Source organism: Mastacembelus armatus, chromosome 8 (assembly GCF_900324485.2).
Source record: "Mastacembelus armatus chromosome 8, fMasArm1.2, whole genome shotgun sequence".
Taxonomy (NCBI): domain Eukaryota; kingdom Metazoa; phylum Chordata; class Actinopteri; order Synbranchiformes; family Mastacembelidae; genus Mastacembelus; species Mastacembelus armatus.
In genome coordinates, this window is record NC_046640.1 from 22,803,172 (window position 1) to 22,828,478 (window position 25,307).

A 25,307-nucleotide genomic window follows, 5' to 3' on the forward strand; every position below is an offset into this window, starting at 1 on the left:
GTTTCTATCAAATATTCATAAAAATCCTCCTCGACTAGTCTCACTAAAGACCTCCACCTGTATCAGTGCCATCCAACACGTAGCTCCTCCCACTGAACACCTGCAGTCAGTCCCCGCTCTGAAAAAAAAACGTCTCCTTATTTATTTATTCATTTAATTATTTATTATCTATTAAAAAATATCGCCTGGATTGGCGTTTCCGGTTAGATCTGACGCAACTTCCGGGACGCTGTGCTCATCAGCCGCTGGGGCCAATATGGCGCAGATCCTGGCGGATTCGGAGGTCCCCTTGGACGCGGAGCGACCTGGGGCCACGGGGGACCGAGGGGACGGTGTTTCGAGGCGCTGCAGAGGAAGACCCAGGCTCACGGACTCCGACCGAGCCCAGAGGCGCCTCGAGTCCCGGAAGAAGTACGACGTGAGGAGAGTGTACCTGGGGGAGTCCTACAAGCTGTGGAGCGAGCTCCGGAGGAGGACCAGCCTGAGCGATGCGGGACTGGCCGAGTACCTGGTTCTGCTGCACTGCAGCCAGGGGGAGACGGAGCCGAGACGCTGCGGGTAGGAGCCCCTGGTCCTGAAGTACTCTAGTACCTCTCTGTGCTTTACTCGAGTATTTCCATTTAGTGCTACTTCATCCCAGGTGTTTTACTGCAGTCACACAGGATGACACAATATGAAGCACTTTGTGTGTAAAATGGACAAAACAGAATAAATTAGAAAACTGCTTGTTATTGAGTACTTGTATTTAAGTATATTTTACTTTTTTTTAAGTATATTTTTCTGCTAATACCTCTTGAATGCAAGGACTAACGTGGTAATTGTAGTACTTTTACCTAAATGAAGGATTTGAATACATAAAACTTCTTATGTTCTCCTAAAACGTCTGTCTGTTCCTCACAGGAAGAAGATTCCCACAGGAACATCGGTGAAAACAGGTGAGAGCCTCATAGCTAAAATCTCCTGGTCCTGGAGCTGACGCTGTCACATGATGAGTTAATTCTAGTTGTAGAAGCACAAATGACGGCGTTCGTCCCTCTGGGAACAGGATTTAAAGTCAAACCTTTGACTTTATTGATTAGCCCTCGCTGAGAGTCAGTTTTCAGCCATTCTTTCCTTACGGAGTGGACTCACCTGTCGAGTCTGGCTCTTCACTCACCTGTGGACTGTCCTTGTTTGCAGGCAGGAAGGAGTGTGTGTCCAGTCTGCAGAGCCTGGTGTGTTGGTACCAGGAGCACTCCCGCTCCTGCCCCCACGAGCCGCAGCTCCGAGCCCTGCGGCCCCAGCCCGACTCCTCCACCGCCGCCGTGTGGCAGTGTGACTCCAGACACTCGTTTGTGCAGCACCTGTTCCCGCCACGATGGGAGGTTGCTGACTCTGAGGATGAGGAGCGAGCAAACAGAGAGGGTGAAGGAGGGACGGCAGCAAAAACAGACGTGTCTGAGGCTAAAAATGTTGTGAGCAGGAGGAGAAGAAAAGAGACGCACAAACAATTCAGAGGTACATGGGGGTTTTTGTTCTGTGGGCCTTCCAGAGTATCAGGAAGTGAAGAGTGTGAGCCCTTTTGTCAACTGTCTCTCTGTGACTCTGCATATTTTACCAACTGCATGAACTAACGTGCATGAGATGATATGAGCCATGAACGTGAGAAGAAACTAATCTGTCTTGGCCTGAACAAACAATAAATTAAACACAGTCATTTGCTGCTGTTTGTAGGAAAAGATGTGACGATGTCAGTACGGAAGAAACTAATCGCGGTGGCGAACCTTAAAAACTGTCGTGTGTAAATTGAGCCAAACTTGTGGACAGAAACCGTCATGTGCTTCTATGCAGATGTAGATGCTTCTGAGGTGCAACCTTCAGCCATGAGCCCGATGGAGCAGGTCGCGGCTCCAAACCCACAGCCCGGTGTTGAGGCATCGTCCAGGGAGGTCGAGCTGGCGGGACAGCCTGTGTGGGAGATGGAGGTGGTGATGGAGCGAGAGCAGGCGTCCCTGGGTGCAGCTTTCCATTCCATCCCCTCAGAGGAGGAGGCAGAGGATCTGAGGCGAGGTGGAGTAGGTGGAGAGACTCTCAGAGAAGAAGAAGAAATGGGGACTCTGCCTCACAGGTATGAGTGTGTTACGAGCGAGACCACATCTTTAGCAGAGAAACTGGAGAAGACGGACAAAGACTCGGGGCTGTCACGCAGCCTGGGAGGCTCTGGCCCTCCAGCCCTGCAGGTGGAAGAGCAGAGTGACCTGTTTGACCCCCAGACGCTGCAGACGGTGGTGACCAGCTGTGAGGTTCCCGAGCAGAGGACGGCGTTGGAAGGCTCACAGGTCGGTAGATGAGGATGTACATCCACCAGTATGAGTTTTCTCTCTGCACATTTCAGTGTGTTGTACGTTTTATCTTAGAGATATGAAATTTCCATTTTTGCCCATTGTTCTGTCTCCGTAACCTGTAATGTCAAAGGGAGCACAAGAAAACAAGAATGAACGCGAACAGGAAGCAGCTGCAGCATCTGCAGACTTTAGACCAGGAGAGCAGCATTGTCTAAAACATGTTTCACATTAAGACTAGTTTGATGATTCTTTTCACATTAAATCTATTAAGAATTGGTGGAGTCTGGAAACATTTTCATTGTTTTTCCAATTTCTTGTCTTTCCCAGTTAATTATCATCACTGGGCCCAGCTACGAGGCTCTGGCATCAGAGGGCATCCAACTCAACGTGGGAGCCGGAAACGTGGAAGAAGTCACCTGCACTGTTATCGGGGGTGTGACCTACAACCAGGTGTGCACACCTGGCTCAAAGGCCCGGACAGTGGAGGATGAAGACTCCCTGTCAGGTACGCTACCTTCACTGCATGAACTCAGGGGTTTCACCCAGTCTGGTCCCTGCAGGTACCCAGATCCAGGCCCTGGTCTCTCAGCTACACTACCCCCCCAGGACTCTCTGCTACCTACAGCCCTTCTGTTGTTATTCCAGCTCCTCTACCCTGTGTTGGCAAAGTCCGCTCCATCAATGAGCCATGGAGGAGTCTCTGCAGCTCAAAGTGGGAAACAGTGGCTGTTCTTTAGCACAGAGTGTTTTGAGGCTAAACCCAGTTCATCAAGTCCCACTGCAGGTGGACTCTGGCGTCGTATCTTCTGTTAAAACTACTTCACACTGCAGGGCCATGTTCTGTGACCCACAGGGTTGATTTGCTTATACTGGAAGAATCATGTGCATGGATATGAAAAACAAGTTTATTTATGTCTCATGCAAACATCTGATTTGGTTGAAAGTGAGATAAGAGCAGGATTCTGTGAACCAGCTCTGGCCTCAGCAGGTCATCAGCTCCACAAAACATAACAGGGCGAGTCACGTTCTGCATCCTAATGAGCAGAGTCAGTCGGTTACAAAGCCAGATGTTGCTCCTGGAACAGCTGTCTGCGGTGAGAGTGAGCTGAGTGACCTGGTGTCTGCAGAGTCAGCCCAGCACACGTAGACTAGAACCCAGTCCATGGACTGGGACACATTTAGATTCAGCTGATGTTGAAACAGGTTTTTATGCTGCTCCTCTGCAGGTTTGACTGACAAACAGCTGCTGCACCCAGCTGTTGCTTCTCTGGAGCTGAGTGGGGACAGAGAGCTGCAGAGGAGTCTGAGCAGGTTTGTGGTCCCTGAACTCTCAGCAGAGATGAGAATCCATATTAATCCTCCAGTGATGTGGACTGTGTCTGAGGGTCGTGTGTTTCAGCGTCAGGTCAAAGAGAAACAGGCGAGGTCCGGTCATCGACGCTGATGGGATGCTCAAGATGTTCCACTGTCCGTACGAGGGCTGCAGTCAAGTCTATGTAGCTATTAGCAGCTTTCAGGTACAATGCTAACTGCCTTCACTCAGTTCAGCCTCAGTTCTCATGGAGAACATTAAACCAACCGCTTGTTCCTGCACCTGTTCTCTGTAGAATCACGTGAACCTGGTTCACAGGAAGGGGAGGACCAAGGTTTGCCCTCATCCAGGCTGTGGAAAAAAGTTCTACCTGTCGAACCACCTGCATCGCCACATGATCATCCATTCAGGTGAGCTGACAGACGCAGGTGACATGTCACAGACTCATTTTCACAGACCTCCAGGTGTAACTGCACCTTCTTACAGGGGTCAGAGATTTCATCTGTGAGACTTGCGGAAAATCCTTCAAGCGGAAGAATCACCTGGAGGTTCACAGGCGGACGCACACAGGAGAGACACCACTGCAGTGAGTTCCTGAAGCTGAACTGAAGCTCTTATTGTTGCACATGTAACTTTCATTGAGCAGGTTCGTCCAATCTGTAGGTCTGTGTCCACATCCCAGGCCTGAGTCTGTTCCTTCCCACCATGTCTGTCAGGGACCTGTCTCAGGTGTGAACACCCTGAGCTCCTAAACTGCCCCCCTGCACAGACTGAACTGAAATGTGAAGAACAACAACTTCATTTGTGTGACCTCACAGCGTGCGCACACTCACAGATCAGACAGGACTCAGATCTAGGGCCACATATGCAAGTTCCCCAGATCTGATCTGAGAACATCTGGTTTGGTCTGTTCACACTGTGGGAACATCAGGTCTGAGACAGTGGAGGGAAAACAGCAGCTCTGATGTGGACGCAGCCTCAGGGATGGTTCTGATGGTCGATCCCATTTCTGGATCTGTTTCCATGATCTTACAAAAACACTAATGATGTAAACAAATATAACAGACACAAACATGGAAGAAACAGCCAGTCCTCCATTTAAATGTTTGATACGTACAAACATACTTTTAATTCATTCAATAAAACTCATTTCCCACAATCACCTGTGTGATAATCACTTATGGCTTCTGGTCTGTCAGGTGTGAAATCTGTGGCTACCAGTGTCGCCAGCGGGCCTCTCTGAACTGGCACATGAAGAAACACACTCCGGAGGCCCACTACAACTTCACCTGCGAGTTCTGCAACAAGAGGTTCGAGAAGCTGGACAGTGTAAAGTTCCACAAGCTAAAGAGCCACCCGGACAAGCAGGCGAGCTGAGGTGGCACAGGTGAGACATGCTGTGTCCGTCTTTCCTCCCAGGTGCAGGGTGATATGGAGATCACCTGTGAACACACGGAGGCAGAGGTGAGCCGCTCCAACAGCCGTGCAGGACACCAGCTGTGTCGGAGTACGGGCCCGCGCTGTTCAGAACTGATCGGTGACGACGTTCGCTGAACTGCGGCTGAGCAGCTCTGTCGGGATTTGTCCCAGGGATTCTCCTTTTGTCTGTCTGAAACCACAGTCGCAACAGCAGGAGGGGAAGGAAAGGATCTCGGATGTGTTTTCTGCTCGACCATAAGTTGCACGGGCAGCTCACCTGGTTACTTCCTGAGCAGTGACTTTCAGCGGCAGCTGCTTTTCTCACGACGTCGTTACAGATTTAAAACATCTCACTGTGCAGGATTTTCACACTCGGCACGTTAGTGCGTCATCCTGCTCCTCCTAGGACTCGAAAGGTTCCTCCAGCAGAAACTGTGGTCGCTCCTCATCATAAAATGGTTCGAAACATGAAGAGGACAAATCTGATCTCTGAGGTCAAAGGCTAAAAAGCTGATGTTAATGGAGAATTAGGACAAAATAAGTTTAGCATCTTTTAATGTTATTGCTCTTCAAATCCATGGACTGTCATGCTGTTTGCATTGAACTGTGTTGTTTCTTTGTTTCTCTGCTGTAACTTCAGTCGTTTCATCTCCATAAGCTGTTTTAAACCCAGTCAGTGTGAAACTTTATTATTTAGCCAATAACCTCAGTTTTCCAGACAGTAAATTCAGCGTCAGCTCGGAAGAGAAGCCTCAAATTTTCTACCTCTGTCTGAAAACAAGGACCCAGTGTTTTGTAATGCAGGGTAGCGAAAGCTTTTTGCCGTGATGTAAAGTTAAATGCAACATGCAGAAGACTTGTGTGTCCACCACCACAGCAGGTCTGTTGGTGACGTACCAGCCTGGTGGATAAACGGCCGTGGAACCACGTGTGTGTTAAAGAGACGGAGGTGTGAGCGTCCTGCGCTGCAGTCAGCATGTGCTGTGTGGGCCGACACCAGCCCAGAGACTCACAGTCACACATGACAAATCCAGTTCAGTGTGACGGTTTCTCAGGTCCTCATGTCTCTGTCTTTGGTTGTGTCTGATGTCAGTTCCTTAGCAAATGCACTTTCTCTCTTTTCTGTCAGTTGTGTTAACTGATGAATCACTACAAACATGAATAACAAGACACGTACTTGTGTTGTGTTGTTTTTCTCAATGACTTAAATAGGCAGTGACATGCAGCGAGTTGCAGCCTTTTGCTCAATGCCCGGGCGAGGAAGGGCATGACCCCACAGACACTGGACCCTCTCAGTCAAGTGTCCCACATGGATTTTTGGGGGTTTGTGTGGGTTTAGCTCGGTGGAGTCCTAGGATCGGTCAGGGATCACTGTGGGAAATATTTATGAATATAAAAAGGGTTCAATCATCAGTCTAGTTCATGATGTTAGAGATCAAACACGCCGCTGATGCTGCAGACCAACATCCAACAGGCTCTGCTGCTTGGCACTTTGTCCTTTGAGTGTGGACTGATGGACACGCGTGGCAGTTTTATTCATTCATCAGAGCCACAACACAGAGTGAAAAGGCGAGTACTTCCTGAAGAGCAGGACCGGTCCTTCTGGGAAAAACAGCAGCGTGAGGTGAAGCAGAACGTCACGGTTTATTGTTAAACTGACCTGAACCGTTGATGCCGAGGTCACGACTCCTCCTGTCTGAAATCAGGTGCTTGAAGTAACCAGATCCTTTACTGCAGTACTTTTACTACACTGCTTTTTAGACCTGGTCAAAGTAAAAAAAAAAAAAAAAAAAAAAAAAAAAGCTGTCAGTCTGAAAAGTAAAGGTCTGACTGTGCTGAGCTGCTCCCTGTCATTGATGCTGGATTTTAAAGTTTCTGATTCAGGATCAGCAGGTTTGGGGAAAACGGTTTTCACTGCACATGATGTGTCCGATAAGAAAAAGTGACATATCTGGAGTCAGAATCTAAAGGAAATAAGCAGGTGCAGCCCAAATACCTCAGCACCTTCAGTCACTGTACCTGGACTGAGACACTCAGGAGTCCAACATGTCGGTCTGTCCTGTGTTTTCTTGTCAGATCTCAGACCAGCTTGACCTGTCAGGTCCATGTAGGGCAGGACAAATATGAGGCTGGATTATACTGAAAATACTGAAGTCCAGGACTCAGACCTCAAAAGTGTCCATGAGTAATAATCCAGTTTTGTGCTGGTTTGTAGTTATTATTCATTATTCTATTTACAAACTGTGAGAACATAGAGAACACACAGGTGTTACCTCTGCTCCTCCCTCCCTCAGGATCCGGACTCCACTGTGATGTTATTACTCAGCTGCCTCGGTCACGCCTACACCCCCCCCCCGTGACTTATAACCAGCCCCGCTCCGAACATAAGAGCAGAATGCTGGGAAGGTCTCAGGGAGTGGTGAGCACAGAGGATATTTCACAGAAAGAGGAAGAGTCCAGTGCACCTGTTTCCTCCGTGTGTCGGCCTCCGTCAGCAGAAACCTGTACCTGGATTTCACCTGTGAAAGGTAAGCTGGACAGTGTCACACACTGTTTTACAGTCACACGGTGTCTTTGTTATGTGGGTTTTGGCTGTTTTGGTTGTTTTTCTAGTGAAGTGCAGTTGTACCAGCGTAGACAGGGATCCATCCAACAATGACCCTTTGTCTCCTGAGACCTGCCTGTAATTATTCTGCTGTCTCAGTGTGTTTCTGGTGGAGGTCTGAGGCAGAGTACAGGCTTTGTCTGGAAAACCAACAGACACAGAACAACAAACTCACAGAGCAGCTTCTGGTTTTGTTGGTGTTTTAAACTCTGACAAGGATGTTAAAGACAAAACAAGCCGTGAAACATAAAACCAAACAATAAAACACGGAACATGCACAAATACAGCCCCAGAGAGTCAACATAAATAACGCCCACGTATCTGCAGTAGTTAAAGTTGTTTGTTGTTCAACTAAATGGTCCTGTGGCCACCCTACAGCAGTTATGTCATTTGGGGGGGGGGGTGAAATAGGATCCAGGAAGTTCAGTTTGGGGATTTCTGAGTTTAAAGGTTAAACACAGTGTAGTGATCTGTGTGTGTGAATCCTGTGGCTGGATGCTGAAAAACAGCAGCAGACCAAAACAGATGTGTGGAGCGATGAGGAGGCTGGGACCTTCCTCACATTTCCTGCAGCTTCTCTGCGTCTGTCAATCCAAGTTAACAGATACTATTCGGTCACATGACCGCCTACAGACGTGCACATCAGGTCCTGTTTTAGCCATCCAGCCATCATGTGCAGTGTTGTTAATACATCACCAGCAGGGACAGAGAGGACACTGGGGGAGTTCAGGGGAGTCAAGGAAACTGCTGGTTGTGTCTCTGAGGCCGCAGCCCTGAATGGATGATTAACTTGATGACAACCAGCTTTACTGGAAATAAACTGACAGGCCACTTCCTCTTTGGGGTGGACGTGCCGTGAGCTGGTTCTAGGGACGAAAAGGGACCAGAAGGTGAGAATGGAGTGACACAGAAGAGACTTGTCCCAGTTCTCAGCAAACAGCGTGTTGCTACGCAGTCGTCGTCTTTGGGGGCAACGGCAAATGTGCTGTGTCACGCCACACGAAGGCCACCGCTGTCCCTGCTGGGAGGCCTGACTCTGGAGAGCAGGCAGGCTGCTAAATTAGATGCATGTCATGTGTTTGTTTGTGTTCACGTTCTGAAACCTGCCAACATCAGAGGCCGACCGCAGATTTTTCTATGCATATACAGAGACAGAAAACAACAGACCCAGGTCCCGTCAGGGGTTCAGGTTTTCCATCCGTGGCGTTACAGCCCACACTCTCTCATTTCTGGGTCTAAATCAGAGGCTGTCAGATGTTGTCCAGACAGTAGTTTCTAACTTTGAGCTCTGTAAACCAAATCTGACTTGTCTAGGTTTATGATATTAACTTTTATGCTGCAGCCCAGTTCTGTACTGAGGCCACAGCAGAGAAAAGTCCTAAACAACCCGTGACGCCTGAGGGTGGCTCCTGTCCTCGTTTGCATACCACTGGCTTTTCATTTCTCCATCTGTGCCGACCAAACAAAGGGAAGCTGATATGTGGGCATGGAAGGAGGGAGAGCTCAGGTAGAAGCTGCAGGTGTTGCCCCTCCCACCTGAGAGGAAACAATGCCACTGTAAAATACACAGAGATTAAACAGATTCAACAGCCAAATGAACCGTGTCGTTCTGTCTTCTAGGTTCAACGATCGGCAGCAACGATGGGATGTTTTGGATTCCTCAAGGTCATGATGTTTGTTTTCAACGGCGTCATCTTTGTAAGTTTGATTAGAAATGATCGTTTCGCTTGCTCCGTCAGGTTTCAATGCACAAAGAGAAACTGACTCCGATTGTATCCACCAAATGTTTAATCCTCATGTATCACCTGTTCTAGAGACGTCCTTTCCTCTGATCTCACATCTGAATTGTCCAATCACCAACTAATTAACACTTCCTGTCCCCTCCCCCTCAGCTGGCGGGGGCGGCCATTCTGGGTGTGGGGGTGTGGGTGAAGGTGGACAGCGGCTCCATCCTCGGCTTCCTGGGGAAGATAGAAAACGCCCCCGCTGAGCTGAGCCAGGTGCTGAACGTGGGCTACCTGCTGATCGCCATCGGAGCGCTGCTGGTCGTCATCGGCTTCCTGGGCTGCTGTGGTGCCGTGAGGGAGAGTCGCTGCATGCTGCTGCTGGTACTCATACAGGCTGAAAGACAGGGCACATGTTCTCTACCTGTAGACCACAGGCCTTTAGTCTTGTCATCTTTTACCTAGTTTGACAAATCGTCAGCAGAGGAAGCACATGAGCTTTGTCATTTTTCCTCTGTGGGTTTTGTATAAATTAAACAATCTCAGTATGACATTTTTTCTTTCCCAGTTTTTCATCATCGTCCTGCTAGTCTTCATCGCGGAGGTTGCAGGAGCTGTGGTGGTCTTGGTCTTCCGGCCCCTGGTAGGTTTTACAAAGGGTATTAGTTTCTGGATTATTGCTGTTCACATTCGGTCCGTGTGTGCAGACGCTACTGTGCTCCTGAATTTCAGGCAGACGACTTGTTCAACAAGTTTGGCACAACAGCAGTTCAGAGCATCAAGAAGGACTATGGGAAAAATCCAGATGTCACCGGACTGTGGAACACCACGATGAGCACGGTGAGTGTTTCTGCTGCACATGGGACAGCATCAGTTCCACACCAGAGCTTCATGTAACACCAACTCTTTCTGTGTCCATCAGTTAAACTGTTGTGGATTCTACAACTCCTCGGACTTTGTGGGCTCTCCTTATTATGTGGACCACAACCAGCAATACCCACCACAGTGCTGTCCGGGCTTCATTATTAACCCGTGTAATCAAACAGTGGCCAACAATGCCATGGTACCCTGGAACATCCATGTGTATCAATTCAACAATAAGGCTTTGTGTGTTCCTGAGTCCAGATCCCATCCAGAGACTGACAGCACCAATGAATGTGTGTGTATCCAGAACCTGGTTCAGCTTATGGGTCTGAGCCGTAGACCTCCATTGTTGTCCTAAAACTATTAAAAGCCCAGCAGGGAGCCACACTGCTGACCTGGCTCACATGGTTCTTCCTCACCAACAATGCGAGGCCCGCCTGTTTCCAAAAACCAGCTCCAGACTCTGCTGAGCACGACCGTCACTGTTTACAGTTGAGGTTCTGGATTCACACACCACATTCGTTGGTGCTGTCAGTCTCTGGATGGGGTTTGGACTCACACACACACATTGAATCAGCATTTTTCATAACTTTTTGTTCCGTGTTCATGTTTATTGGCACAGGCGATCACCGGCTGCTTCCCAAAGATCAAGCGGCTGATCAATGACAACACGGTGGTTATTGCAGCTGTAGCATTGGGGATTGCAGTTCTGGAGGTAACGAGCTCATCCTCTTCATTAGTTGGACTTCAGAAGCAGAAATGACACATTCACTGAGCCCTTTCTGTTGTACTAACCCTCAGATTTGTGCCATGGCTGTCTCCATGATCCTTTACTGCAAAATAAAATCCATGAGGGCTTGAAGACCAAAAGCCTCAGGAGGATCGTGGGGATCACTGGGGCTTTTTGAGTCCTGCATCGCCTCTGGAGGAGTTTATCACCTTTATGCTGCAAGGACGCTTCATGACTGAATCTCTTGTGCAATCAGAATAACAAATGTATTTTTACTACATTGATGTGTAATAGATGCCAATGATGGATGTAAATGATCGTTATGACCAGGCTTCAGGCAACTCGTGGCCATTTAATGAGGAGTTACATGGAAACTGCTTCACTGTGATGATGAGCCAAAGGCTGGTTGCCATAATGCAGCAGCAGAGTGATGTGTTTGTTGTATGTGATCCATTTCCAAATAAAGGTCAAAGTGTTTGTAGGCGACTGCATTGATCTGTGGCTTTACAAAAGCTTTGAAGGGGAAAAGAAGCAGCAAACTGCAGGTGAGTGAGACTGATTTCCTCTTCTGTCTCACCTGTCCAGGTGCAAAGTTGCACAGTTTCCATTAGAAATGTATCATTTGTCTGAAAGTATTAAGAGCGACCTGATCGCTGATTCCCACCGATAGTTTGAGGATTGTGTTTAGACAAGATAACGTCGGGCTAATTCATGTTTATTGAGTCTGATAAACCTTAAAAGCTGATGTTAATGTGTAACTTTAAATACATAAGCCCTACTCTGACTGAAAGCCTAGCTGGAGTTTCACTCTGGACTCTGGCTCCATTTGCTGCTCATCGGTCTGGAAAGAAATCGACTCTCTGCAGGCCAAACAAAAGGCAGGACCATATCTGATCAGAGCAGGTAAACCCACCTGTACTAACACACAGGTCTGACTTTTAGAAACTACAGTAAGACAGTTATTGCTTTTTAAAGTGGACCTGTGCTGCTCTGATGTGGAATATTCTTTAATAGGAAGTGGTTTTAAAATGGTAGTAGGGCTAAACACTTACTGTACAGTCTGGACCTGCACATGGGCTCACATCATCTTTTTTCTGTTCCAGGACCAGTTTTTAACCACGGGGATCAGGAGGTTCATGTACTGGAACACATTTGAACCCAGAAAGTGTCCTGTGGTAACACGGTCACCCAGAGGAGGCTGCAGCTGCCCTGCAGGGGGCGCTGTCGCTCCATTTCCTGCTGCAGACTGAGACTGGAGCTACAGCTGCTCTGCAGGGGGCGCTGTCGCTCAGTCTGATCTGCAGATCTGATAACAGGTCTGTTCTCATGCTGCAGGTCCAGACCCACGAGCTGAGAGGACCATTCCTTCACTTTTATCTTATGAGAGCATTTCTCATCTGACTGTTGAATAGCAATTATCACCTGAAACCTAGTTCTAAGGATTTTCTTTCTTTCTGTTCTTGCTCAGTGGTTTTTTGTTTCCCTGCGTGACAAATGTGTCAGAATTTATTTTTTTTTGAGAATCTGCAGCGTCATATTGAAATGTAAATAGTTTTAAATGTGCATGTTTATATTCCTACAAACAAAATGCAGTAAATGTGTTTAGTTGTGTTATTTGTCAAGCATTTCTTAAAGTTATGTAAGAGACCTTTCATAGAAGTGTGTGTTGTTTCGTGTTGCTGTGTTACAGAGATCTTCCAGCTGAGTCTGAACACGTGAAGATGGGCAACTATTTCAGTGAACAGGCAGAACTGGACCGATTTGTGAAGTCTCTCAAAGACGGTCCAGATCTGAGAGTCAATGAGAACATTGTGATGTTCTGCGGTCTGTCCTCTTCAGACAATCTGAAACAACACTATGAGAAGAGGAAGATGGAGGTGGGTGACTATGGTGCCAACTGGATCAAGGCCTTGGTGGACAAACTGGCTGCTCTGAAGTGTGCTCCTGAGCTGGGGGGCATTGGGGGGCTCGCCATCGCCATTTTCATCGACATAATTTCCTCCACTCCGCCTGAGGAGAGCACCAAGGAAGCTCTGCGAAGTGTGTTTGCAGAGGAGAAGGCCTCCGAGGTCTGGGATTTGATCGACGAGTGCCTGAAGAGGTGTGTGATGAACCTTCAGAACCCAAACGACCTGAAGAGCGATATCAGACGGATCGAGCAGCAGCTGAGTGTCGCCATCACCAAGCTGAAGAACTCCATGGTGAGGGACGGGCACATGTCGTCTTCGGCTCTGAAGGCCTGGGTGAACGGGGCGGCCTTCCACGTTCAGATGCTGATCCACCTGGTGCGACTCGGAGAGCTCCAGACCTGCGACCCAGTGCAGAAACTCCTCTCTGTTTGTGAGGACGACGTGGACCCACTGTTCAAAAAGCACCAGAAACGTCATGCATGTGAATTATAGATTTAACTTGTTAGAAAAACATTAACATTCAAGATTATTGCACTTTCTAATATCTGAAAGGAAATAAATGGCTTTATTTCTAACACATAACACTTTGTTGTGAAATGTGTTCCCTCCTTCCAAAGTGTCCGTCATGAACACAGTCCACCTTTACACCTGTGAACATTACAAACCTCGTACCTGCAATAAAGTTGTAGATGTTTGTTTATCATAGATGTGCCAATGAATTTTTTTTCCTGTTTTCACCTGCACAGAAAGATGCAAATGACCACAGACAACCAGACCCCCCCAGTCGGTGCTGGGGGTCCCTGTGCAGGAGGGGCCCAGGGGCCTGGTGTCTAAATAATATTATAAAATTAAATATAATCATATAAAACTGTTGACAAGATGTTAATTCCAGGTCTTGAGGGCATGAAACATGTGAATACAGTGTGTGGTGGGAGAAGTACTGTGATCCTTTACGGCAGTACAAATACCACAGAGTAAAAATCCCATGTTCCAAGTAAAAGTCCTGCATTCAAAATATTGCTGCAGTACAAATATCAGTATCCAAATGTGCTTGAAATAGCCACAGTAAAAGTAGTACTGGAAATACTAATACCTCAGAACTGAAGTACAGCACTTGAGTACATGCAGTTTTACTCTGACGACCTAGTTTCCTTTCTCTTTGAAAGAACAAAAAAATCCCTCCTCCTACATTTCCCACAATGCCCCTCTACGCCAGAGAGCAGCACGCAGCTCCACGTGCTCGTGGATTTAAACCAGTACACAGAGGAGGGGCGGGAAAGTGTGTCACTGGGGCACGAGGCTCTCCCCGCGGTCACATGGTCCCGTTTTCTGCCGCGTGCGGGAGCGGCGGCCCCCGCACATTCAGCAGGGCGCGCGCCCTGTTTGCGAAGCGCGTGTAGCAGATGACAGACTCCTCGTGCCGCAGACGGACGTCTTCTTCTCGGCTTCTCTTCTTCTTCTGTGGTGTTTGATGCGGGCGGCGGAGCGGCAGCTCTCCGGGATTTTTAAAAGACCCCCTCGTGCGTGACTCTGTTGGGGCTCAGGATGATAACAACCGCCATGGACACAAACAACAACAACACAGGTAAACAACACCACCCGTTGTCGGCAAGGTAGCCTGTTAGAAATGCGCGTGTTGTGCGTGGTTAACGTGAAGTTTTAAACGCGCCGAATTGTGCGTTCGGGTGTGAAGGTTGTTGGTGAGTCCAGGTGAAATCCGTCAGGTCCGGTTTTCACGTCTGGACGTTGTGTTTCTTAGAAAATGTAGGATTTTACGCCGGAAAACTGTCAGGCTGTAGGTGCGTTTTAATTGGTGTGTGAGCCACGCATCGCTCCGCGGACGGTGCGTGAAGCTTGACGCGGGAAGCGGAGACTTTTGAAGCAAATAAGTCAATAAATATTAATATTAAAAAACAGACTCTTCACCGTCGCCGGTGCGTCTTGACTCGGCACCGAAACTGTGCGAACCTGTGAATGAGTCGCTTTGGACGCGCGGTGCCGCTCTGCTCCTTAACGCTCTGCCGCGCGGAAAACAGCAAGTTACGGTCCAAACACGCGTCAATAAATAATAATCAATAAATGTGTCGACGCTCGGCTCCGTTACTGCCTAAAGACCTTAATTCGTTTGTTGACTGGTCTTGTTGACTGGTGTTCGGTTTGGGTGTGAGCTCCGGTTCACACCGACCGGCTCCGGCACATGTCTGTGTCCGATCATCACGGGGACAGTCACCGTGATTCCGGTTGTGTTTCGGGGAACTGGGTCACGATGACAGCGCTCGGTCGGTGGGTCGTCTGGCGTCAGGTGGACCAGTCCGGATGCGTGTGTGTGGGCGTGTGCATGTGCGCGCGCTCCATCCACTACAGCGGCCGTCGTCCTTTCACATGGACCCGCAAACCGAGCCATGTGCGCTTTGTTTTCACGGAGCACGGCGCGCTGTGATTGGCTGCTGCTGAGAGTGAGCTCATTACATAATCCGCCCCTTTCCGCCTCAGCTCATTTACATACAGATACATGTAAACAGGTACTGCGATCCTTGACTGCAGTAACTGTAGGAATACCACAGTAAAAATCCTGTGTTCCAAATGTTACTGCAGTAGAAGTCCAAAAGCACCATCATCCAAATGTACTTGAAGTATCCAAAGTAAAAGTACTCATTGTGCAGAATGGCCCATTTCACATGAATGGATCTGATATTATTGGATTCTAATTATTGATGATTATTGTGTTGATCACTTTAATGTTGGAGCTGATGTTAACTACCTTATATACTTCTAATTTGAAGTACTTTATATACTGCTGGGTAGCTGACGTTAACTACCTTATATACTTCTAATTTGAAGTACTTTATGTACCGCTGTTTAGCTGACGTTGACTACCTTATATACTTCTAATTTGAAGTACTTTCCATACTGCTGGGTAGCTGACGTTAACTACCTTATGTACTTCTAATTTGAAGTACTTTCCATACTGCTGGGTATCTTGGGAATTTCCCCCCAGGGGTCAATAAAGTTTGATGATCAGTCTGTATTTTGTTGGATCCATCTGATCCTGAAAAGGAACTAAAGTTATCAGATAAATGTAGAGCAGGAAAAAGTCCAAGGTTTGACTCTGACATGTTGTGAAGTCCAAGGATGAAGTAGTACTACATGGAAATACTCAGGTGAAGTACTAATACCTCAGAAATGGAGTGACGTGCAGTGTCTGGTGTCATGTGGTTCAGTTTGAGGCTGCAGGTTCCCATCTTAGTTTCTGATCTCTTCATACCTGCTCTGCCATGTGCAGCTCTGATTGGGTGTTTCCTCACCCCTCCCTCCCCTCCTGTGTGAGAAAGTGGAGCAGCCTTAACCAATCAGCTTCTTTCATTTTCCTCTAGTTGCACCAACAATCTCAGGGTTTCGTTCATTCCAAGTTCAGTTTGAGACTTTTTAAGGCCACTTTGATTTTCTCTGTTTGCACTAAACCAGTTCTGAACTCACTGTAATGTGAACCCAGGACCTGGTTTTGAAGCCTGGAGTTTGGGTTTAGTGACAGGTGGTGTGTAATAACAGATCCATGAATCATGGTAGTGACTGAAGGTTCGGTGCAATCCGGAGGTTCAGTTCTTCCACCGCTCTCACTGTGAGCCTGGGACTGGTCGAGCCTCTGCAGCTGCTATTGGCTGGTGTTGGAGGACGATGAGTTGCCAAAACTGAGTCAGGTTTTTGGGTCTGGCTCTGGCCTAGTTCCATGCAAACTGCTCTTGGGGCCGTGGTATTTAACACAGAGGTAGTTGCTGACCTTTGACCTGAGCTGCGGCCGGTCACTGTTGACCTCTGATGGAACAGACAGAATTGAACGGGCCTATTGTGTTTCTGAGTTTCCTAAACCGTACAGTCACAAACCTTATTCCCCGAAGGACACGCTGCCTGTTTGTTCCGTGAAATGTCAGCAGCCACATTTTAAAGGCTGCTGCTAACAAAATTAGCATTGTAGCTAAACTGAAGCTGTTGGGCCCGACCCGATGGTGGGCTGCACACAGCAACACCCTGTGTCAAACTGCAGGAATCAGTCCGAGCAGGGTCTGGTCCGTCTGAGACATACTTCAGTCTTATACACTGATAAAATCACTGAACCTGTCACACTTGGTTCATCTCACTGTGTGCACTCCTGGACCTTCGTGAAGACCAGGACAGTTTAGTCCTGCACCCTATCCCAACCCTGACCTCCTGGAGCCCACACGGGGTCAAAGGTAGAGTCAGGTATAGATTAATGTCACGGGACGAGCTGGCCCTGCCCCACACTGATGGAAATGCCAGTTTATGGTCATTTTGTGTCTCTGTGGTAGTTTGTGTGTCTTTGTGGTGATGCTTCATGTGTGTGTGGACAGTAGACCAGTCCAGTAATTCACTGGATTAACTGTGTCTGTCTGTCTGTCTGTGTCTGTGTCTGTGTCTGTGTCTGTGTCTGTGTCTGTGTCTGTGTCTGTGTCTGTGTCTGTGTCTGTGTGTGTGTGTGTGTGTGTGTGTGTGTGTGTTCTGAGCGGCGGGAACGTGTGAGCGTGGGCAGAGGGAGGTGTGTGGGCGGCACCAACTGTGGAGGAGGCACGTGGCTCCAGGCCGTGACTGTGGAGAACACACGACTCCTGCAGTCTGCATGAGGGAGGAGGAGGAGAGAGGGAGGAGCAGGTTGAACACGTGTTTCAATGAAAACAGGCTCCGACACATTGGCTGTGCTCCTGAAACATTTCCTGGGTGCGTCTTAGTGACATTTCACACACACCTGAAACATGAAGCCTCAGGTGTGTGTGGAGCGATGAGGAGGCTCAGACCTTCCTCAGATTAACACAAACAGAAATGTCACATTCAATTTGTACGCATGGGTTTCACCTTTTAATCGGCTCCTCTTCTTCTGTGGTGGTTTAATGGCAGCTCAGGTTCACGCAGGTGGAAACTGATCTTCTAAATTTCCCATCCACCAGTTTGTGTTCAGCTTTTCTGGTTGGTGGAAACTTGGCAGTGTGAAAGAATCGTTAAAACCCTTTTACTCTTGGCCGAGCTGGACCAGTTGTGATTCATCAGATTTTCCAGTGTCTCACTGAAACTGCTGATTTTCACACAAGACGTGGATGGAAACACGTTCATTCTCATTTTCCTTCACTGACTTTCTTCAAATCTGGCTCAGATTTGTTCCACATTTAGATGGAAACCCACTTTCTGTCTGGAGGATGAAACTGTGCCTTGGTGGCCCAGTTAGACCGTTGGCAGAGGCCTCGCTTTCAGTTACATAACAGATGGATCAGACTCAGGACTCATCTCCATGTTTGCATCAGCACAAGCCCGACCTGACAAAACCCTTTAGACCTGCAGTCAGTGCACAGCGTCATCCAGCTTGGAGCGTTTCTCTTTGGGCCTGAGGCTTAAATGGGAATCAGAAAATGACGCACTGTTGGTCTGAGATTCAGTTTAAATGAACGAATAAAACCTGATTGTATGAGACAGGAGTTGACGCCTGAGCTCTTACCAAGCAGCAGCGTGTGTGTGTGTGTGTGTGTGTGTGTTCATTCATTGCAGTCGTGCAGACAGAAACCAGGCGTCACGTGCACCCCCGTCACGTGGGAGCAGGAGTCGCTGCTGCAGGATGAAAGCAGGAAGCTCAAACTGAGACCGTTTCTCTGCTGTCGGCTTCCCCCACTGTGTCTCTGTGGACGTTAAAGTCAGGTGTTTATGTCAGAATATAAACATCCTGAATGGATCCTTTCAAAATAAAATCCACAGCTGTATTCAGAATTTACCTGCAGCTGAATTAAGGCTTTAGTTCTTCAGTTCCTTCTCTTTAATGATAAACTTCATTATTACTGTTATAATGCTGATGCTGAATGAGACGTACAGAAACAAAAACATTCATGTCTTTTGGTTTTTCAGAGACGGATCATCCGATTTTGTTTCGGAACCTTGTTCTAACATAAACCTGGTTCTGACCTGAACCTAAGACCATTCAACACTAGAACACTACTATTTAATATTAAATATCCCCTTAAACTGATGCTGGTTTAAGGGGATAGAGTTTGACACATTTTGTTCCATAAATTCACCTCCAGCAGAAACACTGAAGTTTTCCCGATTTACATCAAATGCATAAAATCTTATGTAGCAGAGTGTTTTAACCTTCTCAGCTCCGACTCACCAGTCTGACCTCTCTCCTGCAGGAGGTGTGATCTCCTATGTGGGTTCGTGTGGAGGATCTCCGACCAGGACCAGCCCAGTCTCCATGTACAGTGAGAACTCCAACTCCCAGCCTGGCTTCACCTCCTCATCTTTATCTGCATCCTTCCTCAGCAGCAGCTCCAGTTCAGGCTCTGCAGCAGAAGATGGCTCCTCCTCAGCCTCCTCATCGGCAGGAGGTTCGCCTCGAGGTCGGGACGACGGAGGATCTCTGAGGGTGTCACCCAGCAAGTCTGTGGCCAGTCTGACCAGTAAGAACCTGCACAGCTCCACTTTCAGCAGATCGTAATAGAAAAAGCAGTTGTCATGCAAAGAATCTAAACTGTGCGAAATGTTAAAAACACCTATCGGAACAGGAGAAGAGGCTGTACAAATATTTTATCTGCACAGTGAAGGGAAGTTCCAATAAAATAATGGTCCCCCCGAAGGAACAGGAACTCTCTAACTAAGAAATCCTGAAAAATCATCTTGAAATGCACAAGTTACCAATAATACATTAGACCAGTGGAAGAAGTACTCAGATTCTTTACTGCAGTACAAATACTGCAGTGTAAAAATCTTCTGTACTGCATTCAAAATGTTACTGCAGTAAAAGTACAACAGTACAGTTGATGTTTGAACATGTTTGATGGCACCGTCTGATTTTACTCACACACCTATGCTGGAAATCAAAATAACCCAAGTCAGAAAACAGTTTATTGATCGGTGTGAAAAAGTGTTAAAATTAATATGAAGGATGGAGAACTGAGAGCATGCCGCTGTGTTTCAGAGCTGAACGGGATGGTGCTGCTCTGCAAGGTCTGTGGGGACGTGGCCTCTGGTTTCCATTACGGCGTTCACGCCTGCGAGGGCTGCAAGGTGAGCTCCTACATCCACACACCTATCAGGTCATGCTTTAGCTGGGACATGATGCCTGACCTCAACCACAACAACTGATGCCCCTTTTCCATTATGTGGGTTTGACTCAGATGTCACACTCATGACTCTTTTAATAACATCACTCCCTGTCCAATCAGTGACCCGCAGTCTGTTGACGTCACATTTTAGTACCTGCTCAGCTCGCTTAGAACCTCGGCCGAGCAGGTACTAAAAAAGTACCTTCTACCAGGTACTATCCCTTAATGGAAAACCCCCCAGAACTGGATACATGGATGGAAACCACTTGTTGTTTTGCTAATCTTTGAGAACGTTTGAAAGAAGCCCACCTCGTGTCTCCACCTGCAGGGTTTCTTCCGTCGCAGCATTCAGCAGAACATCCAGTACAAGAAGTGTCTGAAGAACGAGAGCTGCACCATCATGAGGATCAACAGGAACCGCTGCCAGCAGTGCCGCTTCAAGAAGTGCCTGTCTGTGGGCATGAGCCGAGACGGTCAGTACTCACCTGTCTGCCCGTACACACCTGCACACCCAGCTGTCAGCAGCCTGTAGCTCTGTGTTGTACTGGCCTCAGTGTCCAGAGGCCAGTACAACACCTGGTTCAAAGGGTAATCTGTAGGTTTTGTTGAATTGTCCAATAGGAAAATTCTTTTCTGAAGCTCTGATCTGTCACTTCCTCTTCTTCTTCCTCCTCTTCCTCCTCCTGCTCCGTCCACAGCTGTTCGTTTCGGGCGGATCCCGAAGCGTGAGAAACAGAGGATGTTGGCTGAGATGCAGAGCGCTATGAACAACATGGTCAATAACGAGCTGCAGAACGACTTCCAGCTCGCCAGCCTCTCTTCTTCTTCCTCCTCATCATCCTCTTCATCCTCCTCTTCCTCCTCTCCATGCCCGGGTGTGACCATTGCCATCCAGCCCCAGCCCTCGGCACTGCCGATCGCCCCTTCCTCACCTTCTCCCCCTGCCGCTGCCTCCTCTTCCTCACCCCCTCCTCTTCCTTCTCCTCCCTGTCAAAGCCCCTCCCCCTCCTCCTCGCCCCCTCCCAGTCCGGGCGTGGACTCCACCATCAGCACCATCGCCTGTGCTCACCGCGAGACCTTCCTGTACGCTCACGACAAACTGGCCAAGGCTCATGCGCCACCTCAGCAGCAGCTGGCGAACAACCACTGCCACACCCAGGAGGCGGAGCCTTGGGAACCCAACTGCTACGGCAGCAGTTACCATGCCAACGATCTCAACAACATCTATCACCATAACAACAACTTGGGGACGGGGCACCATCTGCCAGTGGATGACAGTAGCAATGTCACATATCGTCACCATAGCAATGGAAGGCGGAGCCTGCATAACAATAATCTGAATAGGGAAGATGGGCCCTGTGATCATGTGACCCAGGAGCAGAATTGTCCAATGAAGAACTGCACAGGGATAGTACTGGTGAGAACCAATCAGAATATTATATTTAAAGCCCCGCCTCTTTCTAACCAGTCAGTTAATCATTATTAAATGTTGATGCAGATTTACCATTAAAATTCATAGTAAATCTCAGTAAAGAGGCACCTCACTAACGTAAAAGTACCAATGAAACAATGTAAAAATACTCCATTACAGGTAAAAGTCCTGATCACACAGTGTATTTAAGGTAAAGTACTGGGTATTATAGTGTTTGAGTACTGGGTATTATAGTGTTTGACTGGTACTTGTACATTAAACACTTGAGTACTTCTTCGGTATTTCGGCCTGTTTGCGATTGGATAATCACTGTTCAGGGGAGGGATTTAGCAAACAGTCGCCTGATTGGTTGATGGAGGTCTCCTCTGTTTGCAGGCCTGTCCAATGAACATGCGGCCTCGTGCTGACCCCACGAAGACCCCCCAGGAGATCTGGGAGGACTTCTCTCTGTCCTTCACTCCTGCCGTCAGGGAGGTGGTTGAATTTGCCAAACATATCCCAGGATTCAGTGTTCTGTCCCAGAACGACCAGGTCGCCCTGCTCAAGGCTGGCACCTTCGAGGTACGATCCGATGCCACCCACCGATGCCTCACCTGTGCAACAGGTAGCACCTCTAGAGGAATTTAGAGGAATTCTAGAGTTTGTCTTCCTTCTCCCTGCAGGTGCTGATGGTGCGCTTTGCATCGCTGTTCAACATGAAGGAGCAGACGGTGACCTTCATCTCCGGCACCACCTACAACCTGGAGCAGCTGCAGGCGATGGGCATGAGCGAGCTGCTGGCAGCCATGTTTGACTTCAGCCACAAACTGGCAACACTGGAGCTGAACGCAGAGGAACTGGGACTGTTCACTGCTGTGGTGCTGGTGTCCGCAGGTGAGGATGGAGGGTGATGGTGGAGGGGGTCGGTGGACCGTACCTTCTGTAAATACCTTCAGTTTCAGGATGTGTTCCCGCCCTGTGTGTTTGATCAGTGTGTACGTTCTCAATATCGATGTTCTTCTTCCTCAGACCGGTCCGGTATCGAGAATGTGGCGTCGGTCGAGCAGCTGCAGGAGAACCTGATCAGAGCTCTGCGCTCACTGATAAACAAGTCGGCTGTCGCCCCTGGCAACAACCACCACAACGTGGAATCGCCACGCTTCACCAAACTGCTGCTGAAGCTGCCCGACCTGCGGACACTCAACAACATGCACTCTGAGAAGCTGCTGTCCTTCCGCATCGATGCGTGATGACGTCACGACGACGTCACAGCGCTCTCTGTTCCGACTCAGATCCAGGTCGCTTCCTGTGGTTGCCAGGGACGACAAACATGATCCTGCGGAGCGCTCTCCTCACACAGCACCCCGCCAAAATAAGAGCTCACAGAGCTTCATGGCTCCCAGAATCCTCCTGACTTTGGTCCAACACTTAAAACCAACTTGTTTATTGGTGTTTTACCCCAAACCTTTATTATAAGTCGGTGTCCTTCGATCCACTTCAGAGTGCTAAGGCTAGCTCAGCACAAAGGCTGGAAACAGGAGGTGAAGCGTAGCCCCACCTTTACTTTGACTTTATTCCACAGTGACTCAGTTTTTTATCTCTGCAAGCTCATTATTTTTTGGTTTTGATGTTAAAAACATTTGGAAACGTCATCTTGAGCTCTTGGAAAATGTAATCAGCATTTTGTACCGTTTTTAACATTTTATAAACCAAACAACTGATTTGTTGAGAAAATGGCACTGAACCCTGTAGATTCACTTTGCTGCCACCAGTGAATCCACAAACACTGAGACTCCTTTGAAATGGACAGACCTTTGCCATTTCAAATGCTGGTGTGACTGGGCTTTGACTCCAGGTAAAACAGGATTTACAGAAGATGTTTCAGGGGAAAGGCGACATCCACAACTTCCAGGAAACTTTCTGACTTGATATTTTGTTGAGCAGTGACACAGAGAAACAACAGAGGATGACGTGGGAGAATGAAGAAGAACATTTCTCGACATCTTTATTGTTAAAATACAGTATAACAGGAGAGCAGCTTCAATGAGACCAATGAGACAGAAACTGAACATTATGCAGCAGAGATTTTGTATAAAAAGTGTAAATAAGAATATCCAGTTATACTTGAAGTGTTTTGAGAACTGTGTTCGACACATTCAGATATATTCTACTGTACATTTTTATTTTTTGTTAATATGAATATATGCCTGTGCTAATATTATGAATATAAAGGTTTGTGGGGCACAAACTGTATGTACAACAATCCATGTAATGGAAGTGAGATATCGATGTATGTATTTTAATCTGTGTTTTATGTTGTAAAAATATTAAATATATATATATATCTATATATATAAATATACACATAAGAATCCTGGCTGCCTTATCTGTTTCTTCTGATGGAGAGGTTTAGTTTTGTTCATTAAATTTAAGACTTTTAAAGATCTTTTCTCAAAACAAACTGAATGTGATTTAATATTTTTCATGTTCATGCTGGTCCAGGAATAAGGTCTGGTCTCCACGGGAAAACGGGGCCCCAAATTTTAAGTCTTAGTCATTTCAAAAACTTAGGGTAAAATGCGTCTTTCTGTGGTGACGACACTTTGATTTGATGTTTTACGGAGGTCAACAGACCCGTTATTAGGCGTGAGCACAGAGGAGCGTGACCGGAGACCCGGGCCCGGATTGGAACTGGAGGCCGTTCGAGGTCAGCGCCAGCAGGTGAAGGTCGAAAGGTAAAGGTGAGATGAGCCCAACTGAACCGGTAAGTAGGTGTTTAAGTACTTTATATACTGCTGGGTAGCTGACGTTAACTACCTCATGTACTTCTAATGTGAAGTACTTTATATACTGCTGGGTAGCTGACGTTAACTACCTCATGTACTTCTAATTTGAAGTACTTTATGTACCGCTGGGTAGCTGACGTTAACTACCTCATGTACTTCTAATGTGAAGTACTTTATGTACCGCTGGGTAGCTGACGTTAACTACCTCATGTACTTCTAATTTGAAGTACTTTATGTACCGCTGGGTAGCTGACGTTAACTACCTCATGTACTTCTAATGTGAAGTACTTTATGTACCGCTGGGTAGCTGACGTTAACTACCTCATGTACTTCTAATTTGAAGTACTTTATGTACCGCTGGGTAGCTGACGTTAACTACCTCATGTACTTCTAATGTGAAGTACTTTATGTACCGCTGGGTAGCTGACGTTAACTACCTCATGTACTTCTAATGTGAAGTACTTTATAACAGCATAGAAACATGAAACAGCATCCTGAAAGATTCAGTTGACGATGGAGGAAACAATGAGTTAATCAACAATGATGAGTTCAGTGACTTTTACTGAGGAATGTAGAAAATAATAGTTTCTACATTTTAGTGAACTGGTCATTGTATTATCATTGTCTGAGACAGAAGAAACTGAGTCACACGGATGTAAACTGGGTCAAACTGAATCTTCATAACCAAGTTTCACTCTGCATCCTGATTGGTCAGCTGCTGCTGAACCTCAGCATCCCCACCGACCAATCAGGATGCAGCAGGTGGAGACATGAGACGCGTCCCATTTTCAGTCGACACAGATTCCAACAGTTTCCTGTTATGGTGTTGATATGTTATATAATAACATTAAAATCAGTGTAATGAGGTACATAATGAGTACACAGTGTACTATGGAATATTATGTGGACACAGCATTAGTACTTTTGTTAAACAAAGCCACTTCCATAGTAAAGTATATTTAATCAGTATTTTCAGAGATGAAGTTTCAGTATTCAAGTGTCCAGCTGTGTGAAATATTCTTATTCGATCAGAAAATATTATTTCTGGTGCCTGTGAGCAGCTATTTGCTGGAAATTCAGAGGTAGAACTGGACAGTTTGTTTCCAGCTCAGTTAAACAGTTTTT

The 25,307-nt window shown here is 47.3% G+C and overlaps 4 protein-coding genes across 6 annotated transcripts; all 4 read left to right on the plus strand.

Annotated features, from left to right (window-relative positions):
- Nucleotides 1-58: 58 nt before the first annotated feature.
- Nucleotides 59-6,227, plus strand: znf653 (zinc finger protein 653). Its single transcript, XM_026326060.1, has 10 exons — nt 59-558; nt 901-935; nt 1,180-1,497; nt 1,831-2,318; nt 2,652-2,829; nt 3,551-3,635; nt 3,724-3,841; nt 3,932-4,046; nt 4,123-4,222; nt 4,836-6,227. The coding sequence occupies exons 1-10, from the start codon at nt 257-259 to the stop codon at nt 5,011-5,013; spliced, it is 1,917 nt and encodes a 638-aa protein (XP_026181845.1). The 5' UTR covers nt 59-256; the 3' UTR covers nt 5,014-6,227.
- Nucleotides 6,228-7,453: 1,226 nt separating this feature from the next.
- Nucleotides 7,454-11,459, plus strand: tspan34b (tetraspanin 34b). The gene is made up of 8 exons (XM_026326065.1): nt 7,454-7,583; nt 9,281-9,358; nt 9,553-9,768; nt 9,953-10,027; nt 10,117-10,224; nt 10,307-10,447; nt 10,871-10,963; nt 11,050-11,459. The coding sequence occupies exons 2-8, from the start codon at nt 9,302-9,304 to the stop codon at nt 11,107-11,109; spliced, it is 750 nt and encodes a 249-aa protein (XP_026181850.1). The 5' UTR covers nt 7,454-7,583; nt 9,281-9,301; the 3' UTR covers nt 11,110-11,459.
- A 128-nt stretch (nt 11,460-11,587) lies between these two features.
- Nucleotides 11,588-13,470, plus strand: LOC113141569 (uncharacterized). Of its 2 annotated transcripts, none has more exons than XM_026326064.1 (2): nt 11,588-12,294; nt 12,669-13,470. In XM_026326064.1, exon 2 carries the CDS (start codon nt 12,700-12,702, stop codon nt 13,378-13,380), a length of 681 nt encoding a protein of 226 aa, XP_026181849.1. In that variant the 5' UTR covers nt 11,588-12,294; nt 12,669-12,699; the 3' UTR covers nt 13,381-13,470. The 2 variants fall into 2 exon arrangements, with proteins under 2 accessions (XP_026181849.1, XP_026181848.1); XM_026326063.1 differs by lacking the exon at nt 11,588-12,294 and adding an exon at nt 12,330-12,522.
- A 724-nt stretch (nt 13,471-14,194) lies between these two features.
- Nucleotides 14,195-23,678, plus strand: nr1d1 (nuclear receptor subfamily 1, group d, member 1). 2 transcript variants are annotated; one of them, XM_026326206.2, is made up of 8 exons: nt 14,195-14,473; nt 19,074-19,340; nt 19,859-19,947; nt 20,314-20,458; nt 20,684-21,402; nt 21,793-21,978; nt 22,080-22,290; nt 22,426-23,678. In XM_026326206.2, the coding sequence occupies exons 1-8, from the start codon at nt 14,434-14,436 to the stop codon at nt 22,644-22,646; spliced, it is 1,878 nt and encodes a 625-aa protein (XP_026181991.1). In that variant the 5' UTR covers nt 14,195-14,433; the 3' UTR covers nt 22,647-23,678. The 2 variants fall into 2 exon arrangements, with proteins under 2 accessions (XP_026181991.1, XP_026181990.1); XM_026326205.1 differs by lacking the exon at nt 14,195-14,473 and adding an exon at nt 17,547-17,619.
- Nucleotides 23,679-25,307: the final 1,629 nt, after the last annotated feature.

Excerpts from the sequence above, each read along its gene's own strand:
- LOC113141569 (XM_026326063.1), top strand. The coding sequence starts at position 12,473 with ATGTGTCAGAATTTATTTTTTTTTGAGAATCTGCAGCGTCATATTGAA. Across the intron at positions 12,523-12,668 it reads CTGCAGCGTCATATTGAAAT|AGATCTTCCAGCTGAGTCTG; the intron begins GTAAATAGTTTT and ends GCTGTGTTACAG.
- znf653 (XM_026326060.1), top strand. The coding sequence starts at position 257 with ATGGCGCAGATCCTGGCGGATTCGGAGGTCCCCTTGGACGCGGAGCGA. Across the intron at positions 936-1,179 it reads AGGAACATCGGTGAAAACAG|GCAGGAAGGAGTGTGTGTCC; the intron begins GTGAGAGCCTCA and ends CCTTGTTTGCAG. Across the intron at positions 4,223-4,835 it reads ACAGGAGAGACACCACTGCA|GTGTGAAATCTGTGGCTACC; the intron begins GTGAGTTCCTGA and ends CTGGTCTGTCAG.
- tspan34b (XM_026326065.1), top strand. The coding sequence starts at position 9,302 with ATGGGATGTTTTGGATTCCTCAAGGTCATGATGTTTGTTTTCAACGGC. Across the intron at positions 9,769-9,952 it reads GTCGCTGCATGCTGCTGCTG|TTTTTCATCATCGTCCTGCT; the intron begins GTACTCATACAG and ends TTTCTTTCCCAG. Across the intron at positions 10,964-11,049 it reads TGGGGATTGCAGTTCTGGAG|ATTTGTGCCATGGCTGTCTC; the intron begins GTAACGAGCTCA and ends ACTAACCCTCAG.
- nr1d1 (XM_026326205.1), top strand. The coding sequence starts at position 17,571 with ATGAAAACAGGCTCCGACACATTGGCTGTGCTCCTGAAACATTTCCTG. Across the intron at positions 17,620-19,073 it reads GCTCCTGAAACATTTCCTGG|GAGGTGTGATCTCCTATGTG; the intron begins GTGCGTCTTAGT and ends TCTCTCCTGCAG. Across the intron at positions 22,291-22,425 it reads TGTGGTGCTGGTGTCCGCAG|ACCGGTCCGGTATCGAGAAT; the intron begins GTGAGGATGGAG and ends CTTCTTCCTCAG.